This window comes from Fukomys damarensis, unplaced genomic scaffold (genome assembly GCF_012274545.1).
Source record: "Fukomys damarensis isolate Sample0158 unplaced genomic scaffold, DMR_v1.0_HiC HiC_scaffold_14, whole genome shotgun sequence".
NCBI classification, from domain to species: domain Eukaryota; kingdom Metazoa; phylum Chordata; class Mammalia; order Rodentia; family Bathyergidae; genus Fukomys; species Fukomys damarensis.
Window position 1 is genome coordinate 30,649,651 of NW_022900926.1, and position 24,251 is coordinate 30,673,901.

General features: G+C 38.1%; 1 protein-coding gene across 6 annotated transcripts in view; it reads left to right on the forward strand.

Annotated features, from left to right (window-relative positions):
* Positions 1-24,251, forward strand: part of Rgs17 (regulator of G protein signaling 17) — a 108,182-nt gene that overhangs the window by 72,528 nt on the left and 11,403 nt on the right. For 5 of the 6 annotated variants that reach the window (XM_010628870.2, XM_010628869.2, XM_010628868.2 and 2 more), the window contains 2 exons: positions 21,101-21,190; positions 22,858-23,095. In XM_010628870.2, coding sequence (XP_010627172.1) covers positions 21,101-21,190; positions 22,858-23,095 — 328 coding nt within the window. The remainder of the gene's footprint in view (positions 1-21,100; positions 21,191-22,857; positions 23,096-24,251) is intronic. The other variant, XM_010628872.2, reaches the window with a different exon arrangement.

Sequence of the window (24,251 nt, forward strand, 5' to 3'; positions counted from 1 at the left end):
GGGGAAGGGGAGGAGGAGGAGGGGAATTTATGCCGAGTGTGGTAGCACACACCTATAATCCCAGCATTTGAGAGGCTGTGACAGGAGGATCACTGTGAGTTCAAGCTCAGCCTGGGCTACCTATCGAGTTCAAGGCCAGCCTGAACTACATAGCAATACTCTGTCTAAAATAAAATATGAAAAAGGGAGAAAATTTCTTTTTCCAACATAAGATATTCCATTAGCCCAGGAAGCTAACCCTTACTCTGTGTTGGGTACTATTCTCAGCTCATCATGTATAGTCATTTTATTACTACAACTTTGAGGAATGGATTCAAATAATTGTTGTTTGATAAAGGAGGAATCTGAGGACCAGAAAGTTCAACTCATTTGCTAAATCACACAGTTATTGACATATGAAGACAAATTTGAACCCAGGTAGTCTGACTTGAGAACCACCCTGTTGAAACACTGTACAATATTTCATAGATTAATATCAGAGCAAGGCACTTTCTTAGGAGAGATATGGATTGCATAAACTTTACCGGAACTCTTATTTCCTCCAATCTGAAATTATTACAACTTAAGAAATGAAAGCAAATGAATTATGTGTGACTTCTCTAACAACAACAACAAAAAGTCATCCAGACAGCAATTCTTTAAATTCATAAAAACTACTTTAAACTTTCAGATTGCTGCAGTATCTGTTAATTTTCTGGGTCTGGTTTTCCAGGCTGTAAACCGGGATACCACTATAGCACAGCCTCCTTTTTTCCCCTCTTAATTAATGGTACTGGGCATTGAACTCATTGGAGTTTTTTTTTGTCTTTTTTTTTTTTTTTTTTTTTTTTTTATTTTGAGACAAGGTCTTTCTATGATTGCTAGGTTTCCCAGGCTGAGCTTGAACACGCAGTGCTCCTGCCTCTCAGAGTGGTGAGGAGTACAGGCCTGCCCAGCTAACAAAAGCACTTCTATTTGGCCACAGAGATATAAAAAAAATAACCCTTATGCATGTTGAGAAAGTAGAGAGACCATACACAAGAAGATGACTCGATCCTTTGGGCTTTTCTGTGAGGTTTGGAAATAGGTTAGGGAGATCCAGAAGACCATCCCTGGTCTAGAAAGTTTCACTTGCAAATTAGATCTTAAAGGGACCCAAACCGGAGGGTTCAGAGGAAAACAGCCTTCCATCTCGCATTCTCGGTGGAAGATCATCTGTGTGAGTCTCAGGGCTCTGGGTTCTGCTGATAGTCTCATTACAGCTATTTGGGGAATTTGGAACTGGATCACTCACAGGCATTTAGATTAGATGGGGTCTTGGGAATCCTCTTGTCCATCTCATCCTCATTTTACCAATAAGGACAATAAACAAGAAAGAGTTGTTCCAGGGCCCATCGGTACTGATATAAACTGCAACCAAAGTGGTCTCTCTGGCACTAATTTCATAGCTTTTATTTAACCGAGTTGGCCTTCATTCAGAGCATACCTTGACCTTTTAGATTAATGGACATGAAGCTCTGCGTGCTCTCTCCCTGTCCCTCCTGGCAGTTCTGTTGCCACTATGACCCGTAGTTACCTGGCTGTGCACCTGGGTGATTAATACCCTACGAGAACAAATATAATGACATTTAATGCTATGTCCAATACGACTACATACTATCTTAATGTTCTTATACTATCTGGAGAATTTTGTCTATTGATAAATATATAACTATAATCATATTGCCCATCCTTTTAAGAATCGTGCATGGGGACGGCCGGGGATTTAGCTCAGTGGTTCTGGCGCCTACTCACAAGCTCAAGGACAGGAGTTCGATCCCTGGTACCAAAAAAAAAACCAAAAAAAAAAAAAAGAATCATGGATGGGGAAAAATGTGACGTAAAATGCATTTTTCTTCTTTACTAACAATTTAAATGTAGACTACAAGGAAATCAATAATTTGCCTGTGGACATGTAACTGTATTTACTGAGACTTGCTTTTGACGGCCATACCAACATTTCATAAGACTTGCTTTTGTTCTTAAAGGACATATTAAATATCAAAACATTCCAATTCGTCCATGGGCATCAAATTGTGCCAGAACACAGACTATGGATCAAGGGAAGAAACAGATTTTGGAAGTCTCATCAAGTTGCCACACCCAGAGGTGACACCTGTTTGGATTCCCAAACACATGGTGCATACTGAGTGCTCCTCAAGGCTCCAGTAGAGTGTGGCTGTCAGGAACTGCACATCGGAACAGTGGGTCCCGATGCCCAGCCTCTACCTGGAGCGCTACAGTTTGCACACTGACAAGTCATCCTGTGTACAACAAATGATAAGCAGTTTCTAATACAGACAACTTAATTGTTTAAAAAGCAGGAAAGTTCCATTCCCTTGAACAATGGATTTTTAATTATGTCCTTTATAGATGCATCTTGAAAAGATAATTTTTTTACTCTGAGTTTAGAATATTGTAAAGGGATTTTTGACTGAGCAAAACAAAGAAATAAATGTTCGAGCTATCAAGGTTAGGTCAAAGGAATGGAACAAAAAGAAAAAAATGAAAAAAATGTAATTTAGGGACAAAAAGTTAGAAATCAAAATATGAAATATCTTACATTTGCAAGTAGAAGCAGTTGTCATGTGGCTGACTTTACTTCCTTTTAAAGAAATAGAGTGCTAGAAAAATAAATGTCTATATCTAGGAATAAATAAATATAAATACTTCCACTTAGCTTCACATATTATGGGTTTTTAAAACAGTGTCATGTTTTCATCCAATTTGAGATCTCACTCATATTTCAGTGTTGGTTCATCTCTAATTTTTTAATTTATCCTTATGTTTATGAAACTGACTACTATGCTTTATTTGGTAGAAGAATACAGACAGTAAGTACTTAACTGCCGCATATTTCCAGTTTCCTTCAAAATTTTGTTTGGATACGCTTCATGACTTTGAAACTGACCCATTCTATAGCCCAAACAAAGAACCATTTCCTTTGCCTAATCACTGCCTCCTGTCTTTCCTCGTAGCACTCATTTCAACAAGTGAATAAGAGAATGAGGTTTAGACCATTTAATTGTCTTACATAAATGAGTGATGGATGCTTGAGTATTGGTCATAGACAGTTGCTTCATGCATATAACCTTCTCCATATGGCACTGACCCCAACCAGACTGTGGCCAGACTGAGAGTAGTGATGGTGAACCTTTTAGATACTGAGTGCCCAAACTGCTACCCAAAAGCCACTTATTAATCACCAAGTACCAACACTGCAATTAATCCTGAATCCTGAGGTTTTAGTTTAGAAGAAACAACCCATATATTAACATCTTTTGTCACAAAAGAAAAACACAGTAACAGAGCTTACAAGCGGATTGGCTTTGCACAATTGATGTGATCTTTGCTGTTGTATGTATGCTGATAATTTGTCAAACTTTGACTCACACTTCGTTAGTTTGAGAGCAACTCAGGTAATCTGTTAGTCTCTTTCTTGTATCAGATTTAATGTAATTTAAGGCTGAAAAGAGCTGCTCACAAGCATAAGATGATCTAAACAAAGTAAGAAAAGCAATCCCAAGTGCTTTCATTGAGTTAAATTATTTGGCAAAGAATTCCACATTTTAAATAAGGATTTTATTTTCAGAACTACCAATTGCTGTTCTTTGTTATCCCTTCACACTTTATCTTGTCAAATGTTACGTGCAGGTCATAGAATTTATTTTTCTGGATAGAGCTTTCTTCAAATCTCAGTGGCTCCATTTCCAGATTTCCAAAATCTAACCGGTGTAAGCAGGAAAGATCAAGTTCGTCAGATTTGGCTTTATCTGGAGAAGTAAGAAAACAGAGTTCTTTTCATCTTATGAAACTACAAGGTCTATTACTAAAAGCCTCCTCTGCAGCTGTTAAATGCTAGATCACTCCTTGTATGTTTCCTGCTGGCTTGTAAGATTGTCTGCAAATGTTGTAGAATTCCCTAAATGCATTTTTAGACATGGAAAATATTTCAACTGCCCACTTTCAAGGTCTGCGGTGACATGGCTCACGTGCCAACAGAGAGGGCTATGCCGTGCTGTGGTACCCACGCCGTAGATTCACCGCCACTGGCCTGGAGGTTCAGAGCTGACACCGGCAGGAAGAATAACTTGCCTCTTCAGCTACTAGCCTTCTTCTCTATTCCTGATGAGATTAAAAACCTTTGGGAGGTGTTAGGGCTCCTCACAAACTGCCGCCAGGGCAGTGTGAATTAGTGAGTCTGTTCAAGTGTTTGCATCTGAGATGACTCACATAACAGTATATTGCAGACTAGAAACCTCTGTGTGCTCACAAACATAGAGAGCACCACAGAGGAGAGAGACTGGTAGGGCTTTCGAAATGTATTTGGGTCTTAAAGCTAAGGTCTAAATTGTTCTGTGAACCATCTCGTACTATCATAGGTTACATTAAAATAACCCAGGACAGTTTTTCCAGTCTTTAGGTGTTAATCATTTTTTTAATGCCTGGTTGCTTCTAGTAGAGGCCTGTCAATCAAGATGGGGCTCCCTGTGTTTAGCCATAAGAAGCGGAACTCAAGAGACCTCAGCTGCCATCCTTTCAGTATGTTTATGTGACCTCTACTCAGGGCTGAGTGCAGGTGAGGTGATAGCTGTGGGCAGCAGGGGACCCAGGGCTGCTGGCTGCAACCTTGGCCTCCACTGGCCCTTTCCTTCTGCCTTTAGATGTTTTACACTTTACATTCAATTATAAGCTTTTGTTTGAACAAAAAATGCCCTTACTAAGAAAAAAATTAAATTTGGGAAGCGCCATGTCTAAATTTGCAGATCAGTAAACTTTTGGCTGCCTTCTGTCAGTACATGGGTCAGTGAAAGAAGTGAGATTAAAGGGCAAGTCTCTGACTATCCAGTCTGTTGATAGGTCCATTTCCAGATGACACTTCCAAACTTTTCACTCACAGATCTGATGTGAATTTTTACCAAATTCAACCTTCCCAACTAAATTGAAAATCTCATGTACTACTGGGTACTGCCCAAGATTTGTCTGGCCCATGGCATCAAGATTCTTCTCGGGAGAGATTAGTCATGGAGTAAGTTTAGTAAATTATCTATTCCTTTGAAACTAAAACTGTCTCCCTGTTGAACACATTAGTTCTCAGACTGTGGGAGAGATCGCACTAAATAAATGTTAGGCGCTTCATAAACATGCTTTTGATTGCCCCTCCATCCATTTTAACAAGTACCACAGCCTCTATAATTCAAAACAGTGCAAAAATGATGTCCTGCTTTATCCTCTGATGCTGTTACACTTTAGCTCTCTGCCAATGGAAATACTAAGATGCATGCTTTAAAAGTCAAAGGATATTTTTTGAAAAGGAAAACAAAAATCCATGTCTGCACAATGGAAGAAACCACTCCCTGGAAATAAAACTGCTCACACATGCTGTTTAATTAGTTCATCTGAGGCACCAGTGAGTAAATAGTCTCTTTTGTGCTTATCACCCTCAGAAAGCTGATTCATCCCACACAGAAGCATAAGTTATTCCTATAGAATAACTTGTTTTGCACAAGATTTCCAGAGCACTTGTAACCAGATCATCATAAATATAACCCAAAGTATGCTACAGTTTTGAAACTATCTCATAATACCACAGGTAAATTTCCTGTTAGATGAACTTTGAACTACAGAATCGAAAGACGTCTGCCAATTGAACTGAGGTTTTACACAAACCATATACACAACCCAAAAAGTGGGTATTTGGACTATGGAACTTCATTCATTTGTTCATTCAGTGACTCTTTTATAATTTATTGGATGACCATTGTCTCCTACCACTATTGTATTTCATCAGTTTTCACCAAGTTTTCCCTGCCTCTACAAGGCCTGGAAACAAAGCCTTATTAAGTAATTGAAATACAAGACATTTTTTTTGTTTCCGGTATGGGGGACCCAAACAGGACCTTGTGCTTGTGAGGCAGGTGCAGCACCACTGAACTAAATCCCTGGCCCTTCTCATTAAGTAATTGAATCTAAAGAAGACTATTTGATATTATTGCCAGGTTGCCCGCTAAAATGGTTAAATATTAAAGCTGCCTCTGCCAAGTCTGTAACATATGACTGAGTCCTAGCTATTGTAAAGTTACCAGAATTAGAATAGAAGTGATCCTTTCAAAAATATACCATGTGTACTCCTTTTGATATAGCATTTATTTAATTTTCTAAGTATTGTGCAGCAGTGCAGTACTTAGAGTCTCAGTGGAAGGATAGATAGGAAAGAAACAAAGTAAAAGGTGAAAATATAGTGCGAGGTCTGATTCAGGAGAGTGGAAAAAAAACAGTGATTAACAGTGATTCACAGTGGAACGCAAAAGATTAACTTGATTCCAGCCAGAAGGAAAAACTCAGCTTAGAATCTAAGATAGCCCCCAGTGGGGGGTTCAGTAAGGAAACAGGAAGTGTCCTGGTGGAAACCTTGTGGACAGCACTGGTGACACCTGGGTGTAGATTCCCTGAGGTGAGGAGGGGAAGGAAAGAATGTAATGGGAAACGGCTGGTGAGGGCTCACAGGACTATCAGGATAAGGCAGAGAGAAAGGTAAGAGGTAGACGGCATCAGCCTCAGGATCTGGAAGGGAAATGTCAGTCCACCTTGCACTGTGGTGAATATGGGAGGAAAGGTCTGTGTAAGCTTCTGAGAGAGGCAGCACCTTTGAAGAGCTGGGTGCCAGGTGGTCAGGTGGAGAAGGTGGGCCATGAGAGGTTGAGAATGATGTGGGAAGGGAATTGCAAAGAAAACTAGTGACCTCAGAGGTACAAGGAGCTTCCTTGTGATACAGAAGCCCAGAGTCCCTGAGCAGCTGGGAGAAAAAAGAGGTAAAGAAGCCTTACAGTGGAGGTGGGCGTGGGCTGTGCACGGAGATATCACAGACAGCTCAGACATAGAGAGGACCCGTGGCACTTCAGCAGGGCCGACTCACGGCATATGGCAGTGTGGTGAGGACTGCAAGTATCTGGATGCGCCTGAGCTTCCGGATGACCTCAGCAAGGACCTGCACCCCACATGCCTATGGCCATACCTCCTCTGGCCTGGACAACACTGAACGTATGCAGGGTCCAAGTCCAACTCGGAACTCTCTGGAGCATTTCATACCACTGATTCTCCTTCTACTTGACCTGTGCTTTTTTTTTTTTTTTTTCAGGTCCAATTTTATTGCATGGATTTTATAATTGAATTTACAAAAGTTCGTATGGGTCAGTTTCTACTGGGTATTTTCATAACCATATACTAAGGTTTCACAGTTTCCAAAAAATACATTTTGGTTTATATTATTTGATGTGTAGAAGTGCTTAACATTTGTTGAATGAATGGATGATTGATTTGGATTTGCTGATTGGGTTTACTTTATAAAATACAAAAGGTCTGTGTCACAGAAATTCTTCTGAAAAATTCTCCCTAGCCATGGCATAATTGTGTAGCAGATGATGATTATTAGAAAAATCACCAGTTTTTCTTATGCAATATTTTCCTTTATCCTCCTATGTGTATGTATTATTAATACTAGTACCATTAGTACTCATTTTTAGTAAAGAAGGAAAGACTTTAGGGAGGAAGCACTCAACTGTTTAGCAGTTCTAGGATATAAAGTCAAGATGGGCAAAACATGACTAGAGAGATTAGCAGTGACATAATAAAAATATCTTTTCTAGTATATTAATAGTTAGGACCTTGGCCTGGGATTTAGCTCAGTTATTCTGCTACCTGCCTTGCAAGTATAAGGTCCCGAGTTAGGTACTAAAAAAAAAAAAAAAGATCTTACACTTCTTTGGAGATGGGAAGAGGGAAGAAACTCAAGAGACTCAAGTAAGAAGAGAGCAAACAAACTCCGTTTGTGGTTTTGTTTTGTTTGGGGTACGAGGATCAAACTCAGGACTTTGTACTTTGCAAGGCAGGCAGAAGAAACACTAAATCCCTGGCCCTAAAGTCCATTTTGTATTTAAATGATAGTCCTCTGAAGAGAATGGAAAGTATTCGGAAGGAGGAGACAAAAAACAAGGGGACTGTTAGGAGACATTTGGAGCAGTAAGGTGAATAAGAGTGAAAGGAATGCAGACACATTCATATTTAAGAAAACCTTAGGAAATTCTGTCAAGAATTAGTCATAGATGAGAAAGAGGAGAGAAGAATGACTCCATATTATTTGCTTGCATGGCTCGATGTTGATTCATCAAATGAGAAAATAGGAAGTTGTTTAGGCCAAAGATAAGATGGCATGTTCGGCTTGCTCTGTTGGAGGTACCAGGATTTAGTTGTGTGAGCGAATGGGAGGCTTGCAGGGCATTTCGAACATTCAGGATGAAGAAACAGGAGCAGCTGTGCACATGGATGCAGAGAAGAAACAGACTGAGATTTGTCACGCAGGAAACTATAAGAGGTGTCACTAAAGCCAAGTAAAGAGTTTCACAAAAACGTGAGTGGGGCTGCAGGTCCACCAGGGAAGTCTGATGCTAAAGCATTTTAAGATCTGGCCAGATAGAGGGTTATTGGTAAACTTTGTGAGAACCAGGCTTCTCCCTCATGTGTGCAAGGACAAGGAACTTGGAGAAAGAGAAGTTGGTGATGAAAAAGAGTAATCCTGAGAGATGGAAGTTCGACGGGAGGAAAGTTCCCTTCCTGATCTAGTCAAAGCAAATTCTCAATTTCTAAGATAAAATGAAATTCAAACCTTCCAAATGCAGAACAAATTAATTAGCTACTTAGACAACATTTAAAAACTTCCACAGCCCTTCCTGGTTAATAATACAAAAATGAGGTGGTAAAGTTTTGTTACCCTTTTCTTTTCCTACCTATGAAGTATCAGGCATGCTACAAATGCTTGAAATAAATACTAACTCTTTGTTTTTGTCCCTCTCAATTAAAATTCTCCATTCTTTCTTTTGTGCTCAGCCTAGTTTTGTTTATTGCTTGTTTGTTTGTTTGTTTGTTTGTTTTTGTGTGTGGTCTATACATGGTAGATCTATTACAGTCTGCCTGCTATTTTAGGACATTATTCAACAATCTTTTTGTTAGATAAAACAATGAAATCCAGTTTATTGTATACCAATTCTGTTCAACTGAGAATTATAAATATTATAATTTCTAATCCAAAAAAAGTCTATATCTTTGTCACACACACCAATATGCCACATATTAATATCAGTTCTATGCAAAGGAATATTTGTCTCTAAGTAGAAATTCTACCATTGCTGCTTTTGATATAAAGAAATACAGATTATTTAAAAGTGCAGAACTATTTCAGTCAACTGATTTCCTAAGTAGTAGTGGAATAACTCCATGTTTCTTATTCTAAATAGAAGTTACATTGTCAAATTTAAGGATTACACACAAGTTTTTATGAAATGTCTTCCTTAAATAAAGCCTACTTTCAAGAGGCAGCTTGAGATACAGAAAGAACAACCATTCTGTAATTAGGCAGATCTGGGTATGACCCTGTTCATTATTTGGTTTCTCTGACTCGTCCCCTCTTCCCTGTTAAAATGTCATTAGTAGCATTTAAAATAGTGTAGTTTAGGGTTCAGTACATGTTACAGGGCCTGTGAATAATTCTTTAATAGATTTTATTTCTCACTTCTTTGCAAGTCCCAAACTGAAAGGATTTTTTTGAAGTTAAGAGAGTTTTATTGAAAATAAGGAGAAGAATAGCTCTTAGATTTTCAGGAGGGATCCCAAATGAGGTAGCCACCAAGCTTCTTTGTCAGGGGTAATTTATAGAACAAAGTCACAATGTAGGTACAACATGGGTCAAATTACCATTACGAGTATTCAAGTTGAAAGGAATTTAAAGTAAGATGTGATCATTGTGCGTGTGTCAGTGTTCTATTTATATGTTGTCAGAGACTGGACTGAAGGTAGCCCAGCACCTCAAGCTTGAAGCCCTAATTTCAATACCCAACACAGAAAACAAAAACTAAAACACACTACATGTTTCTGCTTTTGGTTTGTCTTTCTGGTACTGGGAATCGAACTCAGGACCTTGCACTTGCAAGGCAGGCGCAGCGCCATTGAGCTAAATCCCCAGCTCACATGTTTTCAGTTGGTGTAACAGACACTGTCTATTCTGTGCCATGTGACCTTCTTACAATAACCGTACACTCCAGGCGTTCACACCCCATAAGCATAGGACTTCTCATACTCTAGAAGTGATGGAGTAAATTTCCTGACAGATCAGGTGGTTGCCACTGGTCACACTGGTCCCAAGGATGCCCCCGCTTCTACCCCATTCACATCCACAGTGACTGGAAAGACCAGGGACGTGGTGAACAGGACACCAATAAGTGAGCCCACCAGCTATCAGACGTGTTTCTGAATGTCAACTGCTACACTTGCTAACTTTTTCATTCTGCTTTTACAATAAGGACACAATTCAACTAAAATCAGAAGCTGAAGTTCCAGCATAACCGGTGCACTTAAAGGCCAGAGGATCACATGCCATTAATAACAGTGACTGTGAGCTGAACAGAAATCCACAGGCCTTTCATAGCCAAAATACTTGCTTTTCCATAAAACATCCACTAACTTACCTATAAATTACAGAGAAAATTACTGTGAATTGAAGAAGCAGCTTAAAATAAGATTTCAATCAACCTGAGAGCTACGGTTAAAAAAAAAAAAAAAAAACAACTCCAATGATTGGCCTGTATCATGTAAAATTTATCTACATATTCCGTTCTTTAATTCTCTTCATTTTAAAGAAACACAAAGGTGCTTTGTTTATGTCTAATAAGAAACTTTAGTTATCTAACTGAATGGAAGAGACATAGCGGGTCCAGATTTTAACCGGGTAATTACTTCTTAAATTCACTTGGCATTCTAAATCAAATAAGCATGTCAATGAACCTGAAGTATTTGTCGTAAGATTCAAAATTTTAAAATGTAATACGAATAAAAAGCAGGAATTTTAAAACATATACAGAGAAGTCAGTAGCAAAAAGGAGAATCAGAAAACGGATTTGTCTTCAGTTGCCGTGTGTCCAAAAAAGAAACTAATGTTTATGTACAACCCCAAAGAAATAATTTGGAGAATCTACTCTCACGATGATTGTTTTAAAACATGTTAAATAAAAAATTCCTTTCCATTGGTAGTTAAAAATCTTTTTGTAAATAATTTCTTAAGAATGTGTGACCCAAGTTTCAAATTCCCATAGCTTGAGTAGAACACAAAAAACTTATTATTGGAAAGCACACAACAGTGTTAATAAGATTATGCCTGCCTGTTTTTAAAACTAAAGTGCTCTCAAATCAAATGACTTTGGGGCTGGCAATATTGAGAACATTTTCTAAGTAGCAAAAAGGAAAAATGGTACCAGTTACACACACTTCCCAAGATTAAATTTATCCCCTTCTAGTTTAATTATTACATTATTACATTTAAACGACTCATCAAGTTCCTTAGAAAGATATAATTATTAAAACTCTTACATGTAAGAATATAGATATTTTTTCCAAATGAGAGTAGTTATACCCAGAAACTTTTTCATTTATTTACCGACTGGGTTTAAACATTGTACTGTATTTATAAAGGTAATACAGCCATCTAGTGGAAACCTTTTTAATAGCTGGTTATTTTACTTGGGAAATGTAAGTAAATGAAACAAAAGCTTACAAAAATGAGAAAACACCTGCTCGTTTATAATCATATATCGTAGGATACATGGAAGTAAAATGTAGACATCTTTATAGAGGCAGTGTATATTTTAACATTGAATTAATAATGTTAAAATTAAACGTTTCTGTTGTATAACATTTTCAGACACAAATTTCTAACTACTGGTCCCATCTCCACACACCAGTGTAAAGCAAGTCATATTACAGATGTGTGAAAATGAAAGAGATAAGGTTAGGGTCATAGGTTGGGACTGCGTGTTCATGTACCTGAACTTACAGGAATTACAGCACTACTGTCTTACCTTCTGGTGCTTCTGTACCCAGCTCCCCTTGGATGGTTTTGTTTCGTTGGTAATCCTTTGTAAACAACGCATCAATTCTGCTCTCTTTTCCTTGTCTCTTTCTCCAGGTGATATTTGTGTGAGTGGTATGAACATGTACTGCCTCTCAGACACGGCATTGCCTTATCCGCAGTCCCGTCCTTTGTCCTGTTTCAGGCTTTGCTATCAAACTTCCGCAACAACTCCTTCCCAGTAATCTCAGATTTAGGGGAATTGAAAAGAATTTGGGGCTCATGTGTGTCTGTAGCAAAGGAAGACCTTGGGCACAGCTGCTGTAGAGTGATAGTTGGGCAGTAATGCCTGCACAGGAGCATTTACTCTCAGTACACCAGTCTAAAATAAGCTGTTTACCCTTCCTAAACCTTTAAGACTAATCAATGTGTATAAACAACACAAAAGGCAAAATACCACAATCGAGTCTTATGTGAAGACAAGTGACACTGTAGCAAAAACGAATGTTAGACCAAATGCTGCAGGGTGTGAGTGCTCGCCTTAGCCCTGCTATTGTGTAAGTTAGCTTCAGTGAGGTCTCCCTGTAAATAAAATGGGAATGGCTAATAATAAATCCCCTGCTTACCGAACAGGACTGTTGTAACGAAGAAGAAGTAGTAAGGTCATATATGAGAAAGTATTTTATAATGGCAAAATATATGCCTCTATTTTCTCAGTTTGTTTGTTTTTTGGTACCGGGGATCGAACTTGGGCACTTGCGTTTGCGAGGCAGGTGGCAGAACCACTGAGGCAAACCCCCGGCCTCTCTATTTTCTGTTTGAAATAAAAAGCTCTTGAATAAAATTGGAACTGCCATTTTCATAAGCAGCCAAATTACCGTTCCATTTAATTGAGCACTTGTAAATATTTGCCTTTTTTGTCGCAAGTTTTTATTTCTTGCTTTACTTCCTTTTGAAGTAGGTTACTACCATTATCCCCATTATGAACAGGAAAAACAAAGCCAGGGAGTCTAAATCATCCCAGCAGAGATAGCGTTTACATTTGGTGTTCACTTCTTATTTTCTTGGCCCACTACCCAATAATCCTTCACTCCCTACCCTCGTTTTCTGTGCTCACCATGGACCATCTCTTCTGTCCACTCTTCTCTCCATTTAGATCATGTGTTTTTAAACTATCAGCCTCTCTGTGACTTTATCACCTCTTGGGTTGGACTCCCCTTTTATCTAGAGCTCCATCTGGCAAACACCTGTTCATCTGCAACCTTTTTAATCATTAGCTCTCCTGGGAAGCCTGTCTCAGTTCTCTCATGCAGAAGAATAGTGACCACACCAATGTAGAAGAAACGCCGTGTGCAAAATTCTACTTTGGTCTAAATCACAATGCACGTGGCGTTTATGTAGCTATCCGAGCTTCTTTGTCTTGCTCACCTTGAATTTCCAACACAGCCGCCATTGTGTGCACCAGGTGTTTCATACATATTTGCAAACTTATTTCTGTTAACTCCCGAATAAAGCTATATTGTTTTACAGTGAATATTTTAAAAGACAAAAATAAATCATTTAAAGAATTATGTTCTACTTCTTTTTTTATAACCTGAATGATGTTGATTTCATTTTGCACTGAGAAAATTGAGTTAGGCACGCTAAAATAAAAGGAAAAGGCTGATACCACAATGTTAGAATATTCAAAATGGTCTGCTTTTATTGATGACATTGACTCTTTCTTGGATCCTTGATGTCACGTTGTATTAAATTTGAATATCTTATTGGTTCCTCAGTTTGAATTTTTGTGTAAATATATGTAGTTTGTGATCATCCTCTGTCCCAGACTTTCCATGGCTACTAAAAAGTTTGCATCTTATTTGAGACAATTTCAAGAGTTCTTTCTAAGAACTAGTTCCTTTTCTTACAATAGTAAATAGTAGACCATCTTCCAAAATAGACCCTGTGCATATGCCTGATAACTTTATAATTGACAGCAGGTAATGATTTCTCCACTCCTACTAGTAGCCCAAATTCTCCTATAAAGAAACAATCTGCCCATACACAGAAATAGCACATTTTATCATTTTCTGAAATATACCAAATGCATTTCAAAATTACCAGTCTAGAAAAATCTGTAAAGGTTTTTAAATGCCTAGCGTACTGTATTTAGCCTAAATTATTGGCATTTTTCTTCCATATTTAAGTTTTTATCAAGACTAACAGCGTAAGAAATTCATGAGTGTTTTGTTCTGCTTATGGCTTTAACTGCTTAAAAAGTAGAAATATGAAGCTGAATATGGGGATGCACTCAGGAGGCTGAGGCAGGAGAATCATTGTGAATTCAAGGCTGGCCATGGCAACTAGGCAACTCAGCAGACACTGTTATATATATATATACACACACACACACGCACACACACATATCTCCACCAATGTAACTTATTCTTATTCTTGAAAGGCCTATATTCAATCAGCAGTAGTACAAAAAAGAAAAAAATCAGAAATGTTAATAGTCAGTTTAGCATACTACATTTAAAAAATGAACAGACTACTTCTTGTGACATCATACACCTTTGGTGTATGTGTGTGTGTGTGTGTTTGATTTTTTGATGTTGTTGTTTTGTTTTGTTTTGCAGTACTGGGGATCAAACTCAGGAACTTGCACTTGCAAGGCAGGAATAGTACCACTGATCTAAATCCCCAGCCCTAACTTTGATGTTTTCCTTTTAGACCTTTTCTTTTTATCTTTGTTAAGTTTATTAGTACATTTTAGGTATACAATAGAATTACATTCATCATTGGGATCTTGCATCTTTACATGACTTATCTTGGTTCTTATTTTCCCTATTCCCCAGCCTTCCCTTCACCTCAACCCTTCCCTGTTTACAAAGACATTGTTTCCATGTTCGCCTTTTCACATTTTTTCTTTTCCCTTTTTCCATTTCCCCTACCGCTCCCATGTCCTCTAATCTTTTGGACTTTTTCTTCCTATTACACAATATCAAATATACATTTTGATCCTTAGTTACACTTTTAATTTTTCACACCAGAGAAACTATTTGGTATTTACAGATGTGTGACTTAATAATTTCACTTGACAGTATAGCCTCAATGTGCATCCACTTAGCTACAAATATGTATAGTTTCTGAGTCTTTATGGCTGAGTAGTACTCCATTTTATAAAAAGCAACAACAACAACAACAACAACAACAACAAAACATCGTTTTTATCCAGTCTACAGTTGATGGGCAATTGGGCTGCTTCCAAGTTTTAGCTATTACAAACTGTGCTGCTATAAACATGGGTGAGCAAATATCACTGTGGTATGATTCTTTTAATTCTTTTGGGAAGATACCAACAGAGGAATGACTAGGTCAAATGGGACTTCTAATCCTAGTTGTTTGAGGTATCTCCATATTGATTTCCACAGTGATTGCAGCAGTCTGCACTCCCACCACCAATAAAGAAGGGTTGCTATCTCCCCACAACCTGGCCAGCATTTGTTATGGGTTGATTTCTTGATAGCAACCATTCATTCTGGGGTGAGGTAGAATCTCATTGTTATTTTCATCTGCGTCTCTTCAATGATCAGTGATGTTGAACATTTTTTTCTTATGTTTATTTGCTGCTTTTACTTCTTTGGCTGAGAAATGTCTGTTTGTTTCATATGCCCATTTTTTGAAGTGGGTCTTTATATTTCAGGGGTCTGATTTTTTGAGTTCTTTATATATTCTAAATAGCAGACATTTGTCTGAGGAATACCTGGTAAAATTTTTTTTTTCCACATTGTGGGTTGTCTCTTAGCTCTGCTTGTGATTTCTCTTGCAGTGCAGAAGCTTTTTAAAAAGATGAGATCTCAATTGTTGATTCTTTCTGCTAGTTCCCATGCTACTGAAGATTTGTCTTTTCCTATGCCGATATCTTCAAGAGTTCTACCTAACTTATCTTCCAGCAAGTTTAGTGTTTCTGTTTTAGTATTTACATCTTTAATCTACTTGGATTTTATTGTAGTGCATGGTGAAAGGTACGGGTCTAGTTTTAATCTTTGACAAATTGAAATCCAGTTTTTCCACCACCATTTATTAAAGAAGCTTTCTTTCCTTCAGTGAGGGTGCTTAGCTCCTTTGTCAAAGATGAGGTAGCTAAGTATGTTGGGAGTTGTTTATGTATCTTCTAATCTACTCCACTGATCCTCAGGTCTGTTTCTTTGCCAGTACCATGCTGTTTTTATCACAGTGGCTTTGTAGTATAGTTTCAAATTGGGGATTGTGATACCCCCTGCCTTGTCTCTATTGCCTAGGTGTCTTCTGATTCCAAATGAATTTTTGTATTGTTTTCTCTAGTTCTGTGAAATATACTGTTGGGATTTCAATCGGGATTGCGTTGAATCTGTATAGCAGTTTTGGAAGTATGACCTTTTTCACTATATTGATTCTTCCTACCCAGGGACAAGGCATGACTTTCCATTTTCTTATATCCTCTTCAGTCACTTTTCTCAGAGTGTTGTAGTTCTCAGTGTAGAGGTCTTTTGTTTCCTTTGTTAAATTGATTCCTAGATACTTCATTTTTTTCGATGTTTTTATGAAAGGGATTGTTTCCCTAATTTCACTCTCAATGAGTCTATTTGTGTACAAGAAGGCTATTGATTTCTGAGTATTTACCTTGTATCCAGCTACTTCACTGAGTCTGCCAATGAAGTCTAAAAGTCTTTTGAGGGAGTTTTTGGGGTCTTCTATGGAGAGTATCAGATCATCAGCAAATAATGACAGTTTCACTTCTCCTTTCCTATCTTTATTGCTTTTATTTCTTTCTCTTGTCTAATTGCCGTGGCTCATGTTTCCAAAACTGTACTGAACAGGAGTAGTGATAGTGGACATTCTTGTCTTGTTGCTGATTTTAGCGTGAAGGTTTTCAGTTTTTGACCATTTAGTATGATGTTGGCTGTTGGTTTTTCATAGATAACCTTTATCAAGTTGAGATAAATACCATCTGTTCCAATTTTCTGCAGGGTTTTAATCATGAATAGGTGTTGAATTTTTGTCAAATGCTTTGTCTGCATCTATTGAGATGATCACATTTTTGTCCTTGATTCTGTTAATATAGTGTATTGCATTTATTCCTTTACGTATGTTGAACCATACTTGCATCCCTGGGATAAATCCGACTTGGTCATGGTGTATGATCTTCTTGATGAACCTCTGTATTCTGTTTGCCAATATCTTACTGAGGATTTTTGCATCTGTGTTCATTAGGGTGATTGGCCTCTAGTTCTCTTTTTTTTGGTTGGGTCTTTCCCTGGTGTTGGAATCAAAGTAACACTTGCTTCCAGGAATGAATTTGAAAGTATTGCTTCCCTTTCAATTTTCTTGAAAATTTTAAAGAGTAGTGGCAATAGTTCTCTAGATGTCTTGTAAGAATTGAGCATGGAAGCCTTCAGGACTTGGGCTTTACTTTGTTGGTAAATTTTTAATTACATTTTCAATTTCAGTTATTGTAATTGGGATGTTTAGAATTTTTATATCTTCTTCATTCAACTTTGGTCATTCATATGTATCTAGAAATCTGTCTATTTTTTCAGTGTTTTCTATTTTATTAGAGTACAGGTATTGATGATTCTCTGGATTTCTGTTGAATCTGTGTGACTTCACCATTTTCATTCCTAATTACATGAATTTGAGCCTTTTCTTTCCTTTTTTTGATAAGGTTGGATAAGGGTTTATTGATTTTATTTATTCTTTTGAAAAACCAGCCCTTCGATTCATTGTTGTTTTTGTATTGTTCTCTTAGTCTCCATTGCATTGATTTCTGCTTTGATCTTTATAATTTTCTTCCTTGTATGAGCTTTGGGTTTCTCTTGCTCTTCTCCTAGGAGCTTAAATTTCACCATTAGGTTGTTTATTTGAGCTCACTCTGTTTTCCAAGTGTGGGCATTCACTGCTATGAATTTCCCTCATAAAGCTGCTTTCATTGTATCCCGTAGATTCCTGTATGTTTTACTGGAATTATCATTAAATTTTAAAAACCATCTAATTTCTTCTTTAATTTCCTCTGTGACTCATTGGTTGTTCAGGAGGGTATTATTCAATTTCCTTGTGTTTGTAAAGTTCTTGCAATTTCTTATGCTATTGTTCTCCAGTTTTATCACACTATGGTCTGATAATGTACATGGATAACTTCAATCCTTTGCATTTACTTAAACCTGTTCTATAAGCTACTATGTAGTCTATTTTGGAAAATGACCCATGTGCTGCCAAAAAGAATGTATATTCTGATATTGTGAAGTGGAAACTTTGTAGACATCTCTTAAGTCCATTTGTTCAGAGCTTGGTTCAGTTTGAATATTTCTTTGTTGACTTTTAAAAAACTATATATAATGTGTAGGTGTTGAGCAAATATGTTCAGCAATTTATTACCTTAGATTTAAAAAAATATGCTTCCATGGAGTAGAACCAAGTGAAACTGGAGACAGACATGTCAGCATTGGGACAGTTAAACTGTCCAATATCATCATTATTTATTTTCTTCATCTTAAAATGGCGTTTTCATTGGTATTGGTCATTGAAACCTCGAAGCCATTTTTGGGAATGATACTAAAGAAAAATTGATTAAAAAAGGATAAATTGTACATTGCAAAAATTAAATTTCTTTCTACAAGGTAAGATAGTGTCCAACATCAAGAGATAGTACAAACTGTGAGCAGTTAAGCATTTATTGAATGCCTAAGTAATTTTAGTATGTGCGTCCACATTTTACCATCTGTAGAAGTGAAATATGTAAACACAGCCCAATATTTCTAATATGGTAGCATTTGAGATGTTTGTAAACATCATAGAAACAGAAGAACCAGAATTCATGTTCAGAAATGTGAGAATTGTGAATGTGGATTCCAGCTTTATTGCTCTAAAGCAGAGGCCGGTAAAAAACAAGTTTCTCAAAACTGTTGCATGAAATAAGGTGGACTTGTTTTCTGTGTGGTGCACTTTCTAGGACCCTGTGTGGAAGTAACAGAAATAAGCTCTAAAAGAGTCTATTATTTATCTGGTCTTCTTACAGTGCCTAATGTGTGTGCACATATGCACAGATATAAAATAAATAAAACTTGGCAGAAGGAATATTGAGTTCTTATTTAAATAAGATCCTTCTAGAATTTATGAAGTTGCCTGTTTCATACATGCATAGCAGCATATTTTATAAATACAGAAAGTTTTGCAAAATGTTGTCAGTGGTGCATTTCCCCCAGTCACCCACGTTCACATTCCAAGGAAGCACTCTCACTACACTCACTCAATTAATTTGGGAAATTAATGAATCTCTCTAAAAGTCCTATCTGACCAACGTGGATAGCAACTTAGAGGGTTGCAGTTTCCTACACCACCTCAGACTCCACCCACATTCACAATGCCCACTTAAAGAGACATAAAAATGGCGCCACACCCTGGCTGTCCCATGGCTCCACTTCACTAAAAGGTTTGACTCCCAGAGCCACAGGTGGCTCCCACCCAGGAGCTCTAGTCATTCAGCCAAGATGCTACCTAAATCAGAGCAAGAGCTAGAGTCATTTCCCAGGATTGTTTGGCCACACTACTTTTGTGAGAGCTTTCATTTTTCTCTCCTTGATTCTACGCCAATTAGCCTGCCATCATTCCTAGGGGAGAACTTACATTATTTCACTATTGAATTGTATTTTTTCTTGGAGGTGTCCTTTTTCTGACTAGAGGATCCTTTCCATTTTCTGTCCACCCACCTCTTCTCCAGTCAGTCCTCCTTCTGGGGTACATCTTCCTATGTTGTCTTACTTTCTAGATTAGCCTCCTTATCAAGCTTCCTTAAATATTTTACTTCCCTACTTCCTCACCCTTGCACCTTAGAATAAAAGAGACATTGAATTAATGAGACATTGTCTGAGTTTCTCTTACTTCACTTTCTAGATTAAGAATAATCACTGTTGGACTCTTCTCCCCTGCGATGCATTCTTTCTACCAGAACCATATAATTGACACTTTTGTGTACTCCTAAAAGTTCTGAATTACCTCAGTCCTATCAGAGGGCCTGAGGTACTCAGTTATTTTATTGAGTACGTACTTAATAAAGATACAATGTCAAGGTCGTTTGGCAGGATAGACTTCAGACTGCAACCATGTTAAATATTTAGCGTTCAGTTTTTGAGCCAACCTACCAGGCCATTCTGCATTTCACTTTGCTCACATGTAAAATGGAAATAGTAACAGTGCTACGAGAGTGGTGCCTAACACCTAACAGGCACTAAAAGCAACAGTTTCCATTGCCTCTTATGGAGTGAATAAAAAGAGATGTTATCTGACCTTCGTTTGCTCTCTGATGGGCTTTTGTGAAACTCGCAGGCTCCTAGACAGAAGTATCAGTTTGCTGATTTCAGGAGCCCCAGTTTTCCCAGCTGTCTGGTCGTCTTACCCACCTGCCTTCTTCCTGCTCATAACCTCCCCCCTTATCTGTAGTCCAGAGGTTTGTGTACCTTGAACCTTTGCATTCTATCCAAAGCCACTGATCAGCTGCACGGTTCTTATTGTTGTAGGTTGTAAAGTGGCTAGTATTATCCTATAATTCTATCAAATGTCCACCCACCCTATGCTCTGTGTCAGACCCTCAGAGTTGCTATCCTGTGCCTCTCAAGACAGTGGAGATGAACCAACTAGCGTGAAAGGGCAAAGACAAAGTCAAGTATAAACCCAGTAGCTCATACTTTAGTGGTTGAAGGAAGGATGGTATTGATGATGGTAAACCTGTCCTGTAGGGAATGATGATATGAATTTAGAAAAATCTGGATTAGATTCTGGTTCATTTTGTCTTCTTAGCTACTAACTAACTGGGAAAAAGTAAATGAAAAGCAAACTGAACAGAATTAACCAAAAGGCACAATGACTTTAGATTTAAAAGGTAACATAATATTTATAAAATAGTAAAGCATATGATCTTATAGTATGTCAGGTTTTAGGTAATTCAAATTATATCATTTCCAAGTCATGATGGATAACAATATTCATTCTGATTTACCTTGTTAGTTTATTTAAAAATAGTTCTCATTCTCCTGGTTGAAATGGGTTTGCCCTTTATTTAAAAATGATATTTCTCTTCCTGTATTTTAAACATTCTCAACTAGCGGACCAAAAAATCTCTTGTGAAATGTTTCCTCTCGCCTTAAAAGTAAATATTCTGCTATGTTACAGCCTCACCGTTAGGAATGAAGAAAGAGGAGAAACCGCAGGAAGACCCATACATACCACAAAAATGGAGAGTATCCAGGTCCTGGAGGAGAGGTGAGTGGGACGTCCCTGATGGAACTGTCTATTCACAGCTACGAAGTCTAAGTGTTCTCTCTCCATTTGTGCTATTCCTCACAATTTGTGTAATGGACACTGGCCCAGCGTGGGAGGCTTTCTTTGGTGATCGCAGTGGATTTTTACCAATTTTTCTATTAGCTATGTTCAGCATTGCCTGAGATTGTCTTTCTCTTCCAAGAAATAAAAAATTGCTGCATTAACTAGCCCTCCCAAGATTTCTTTATTTTTACTTCTCTTTTCTGAGACTATGCTTTAAGTTGTCTCCACGAAAGTCTAAACACACTCACAAACCAGGCATAACTGTGCACACCTGTAATCCCAACACTCGGGAGGCTGAGGCAGCAGAACCCCTGCAAGTTCAAGGCCAGCCTGGCCTACATAGTGAATTCAAAGCCAATCTAAACTCTACAGTGAGGCTGCCTCAAAAAAATAAACAAATAGGCAAACATACACCCCAAAACCCCACTAAATTACTTGTCGGTCAAGAAGAGAGTCCTGCTGGCTCCTGGTCCTATTTACATCAGATCAGACTTGAACCCAGTTTCTCCAAAATGAGAATTTGAATGAAATATCTAAGGAATAAAATAAAAATACAGCTTGACTGTCTCATATAATTTTAAATGCTTTTTTCTGCTTTTTATGTGAGGTTTTTAAAAGCTTAAAGCTTTTCAAATTTTAATATTTTCAGTGAGTGAGAAAATTCATACATTATGGAATACTGATAAATTAAAGTAACTGGCCCCTTTGACAAAATATATTTTAGATTTTTAAGCAATTCTAATTATGTAAGGATGAAGTCATAATGGATGACCATATGCATTCTGATTTACTCTAACCATCCACTTCTTTGATGCATTAGCAAGTGGGACAGTGAAGTATTAGCAGGTGGTTTCTGCAATGATGTACACACTGAAAAATCTTCATATGCACATCAAAAAATTCCCAGTGCCACTCAAAGCCTTTGGCTTTACAGTAACATTTTTGGAAATGAGTGCACATATATATTCTTACTTTAGATCCTGTTACTAATAGAAAATGCCTTCTAATGCAAAAAGTAAACTGTTTCTTATGACTGGAAAGTGAAAATCTGTATCAAGAGGCAAAGAAAAAAAGTTAATTTATCCTATAGTGTTTTTATCATCTTGAAGTGTATTGTAGAGTTTAGACATTTCCAAGCTTCATTAGGAATGTATGATGCCCCTGTGATGTGGTGTATAGTTCCTTAATATTTGAGTCCTTGGCTCATTTTCACGTATATCATGCCTACCACCTACCATAACGTTTTTCAAAACCCAGAAATGGCCGGGAATGGTGGCACACGCCTGTAACCCCAGCACTCGGAATGCTGAGGCAGGAAGATTGCTGTGAGTTCGAGACCCGCCTGGGCTACATAGTGAGTTCCAGGTCAGTCTCAACTACATAATGAGACCCTGTCTCGAACAACAACAACAACAACAAAAACCCCAAGACCCAGAAGTGCCTGATCAGTCCTGCATGTTTGTCAGAGCAGACCAGACTGAGAGGCAAAGTATTAGCCACTAGGTGGCAGCAACGGAATGGACTTTTTACCTGCTCCGCTCCAGACCTGACCTAGCTTTCTTAAATCTGAGCTGCTTTCTGTTAACGACCCTATTCCTCCTCAGCAGCCAAAGCCCCACTGCAGAGGAAGTCTTATCCTGGTCTCAAAATTTCGACAAAATGATGAAGGCCCCCGCAGGAAGAAACCTTTTCCGGGAATTCCTCCGAACAGAGTACAGTGAAGAGAATCTGCTTTTCTGGCTTGCCTGTGAAGATTTAAAGAAGGAGCAGAACAAAAAAGTAATAGAAGAAAAAGCCAGAATGATATATGAAGATTACATTTCTATTCTATCACCGAAAGAGGTAAACATCGGGAAGGTATTGAGGTGGGCTTCCTAAGACCAGGCATAACACCGAAAGGTCTGCTGTCCAAACTGAGTATAGGGCCTGTGCTGTGGCCGGAAGACTTTTCTGGGGAAATTGTTGACCTTCCCTTCTGAGAGTTTCCCTGAACATGTGTTTGATTGTTAATTGGCCCACGATGCTTTGACGGTTGGTCTCTGACTAACTCTTACACGGTAGTTCACTTGCTTTTCAGAATTAACACTTTTGAGCCCGTTTAAGCAGTTTTCTGTGACTTAAGCTAACATGGAAGTGAGGAATTTAGAAAGATTCTTCTCAAAGCTTGATGCCCAGATCTCTTGTGTGAGAATCACCCTAGGTGTTTGTCTAAAAAGAAATTCTTGAGGCCTTTCCAGGACTTCTAAATCTGCATTTTTAAAAGAAAACCCAAGAATCTGCACTTTGTTTTTCCCAGTATGGGGAATTGAACTCAGCACCTTGCACTTGCCAGGCAGGCATGGTACCACTGAGCTAAATTCCGGCCCAAGAATCTGCAATTTTAACAAGCTTTTCACACACACAGGCACACACACACACACACACACACACACACACACACACACACACTAAAAAACTACTGTGAATTTTTTAATTAAAATTTTGATAATCTTTTTTTTTTCCTGGTATCAACCTTGAACTTGTGGCCCCAACTCCAATTCATTGTAGCAAAAGACTCACTGCCATTAAACCTCCTCAAAATAATCTCCCTCATCACAACACATGTACCGTACCCCATCATTCTTTCCCCTTCATGAAGCAGTTCTGAGAGTCCTTCTTTTGTGTGTTTAGCCGGGCACTCACAGATGCCTCGATGCCTCGATGTCCTGATATGATTCAAAACGTTTACCTTCACTGGTAATTTTGACTTTGAAGAAGCCAGAAGTCTCACAGTGACGTATTTGCTGAATAAGGTGAATGAGGACCCATTACAGTGTTGTCATGAGCCTTCTTTTCTAGTGGATGGCACTCTGCAGCAGCATTCACTGTATCTGTTATTGTACCTTATACAGACACTCATTAAAAACAGGCTTTCAGAACTGCACCAAAGCTAGCAAGTATGATGAGATAAATATGTTCGAAGCGGGAGAGGAGTATGTGGATGGAGATTAACACATTC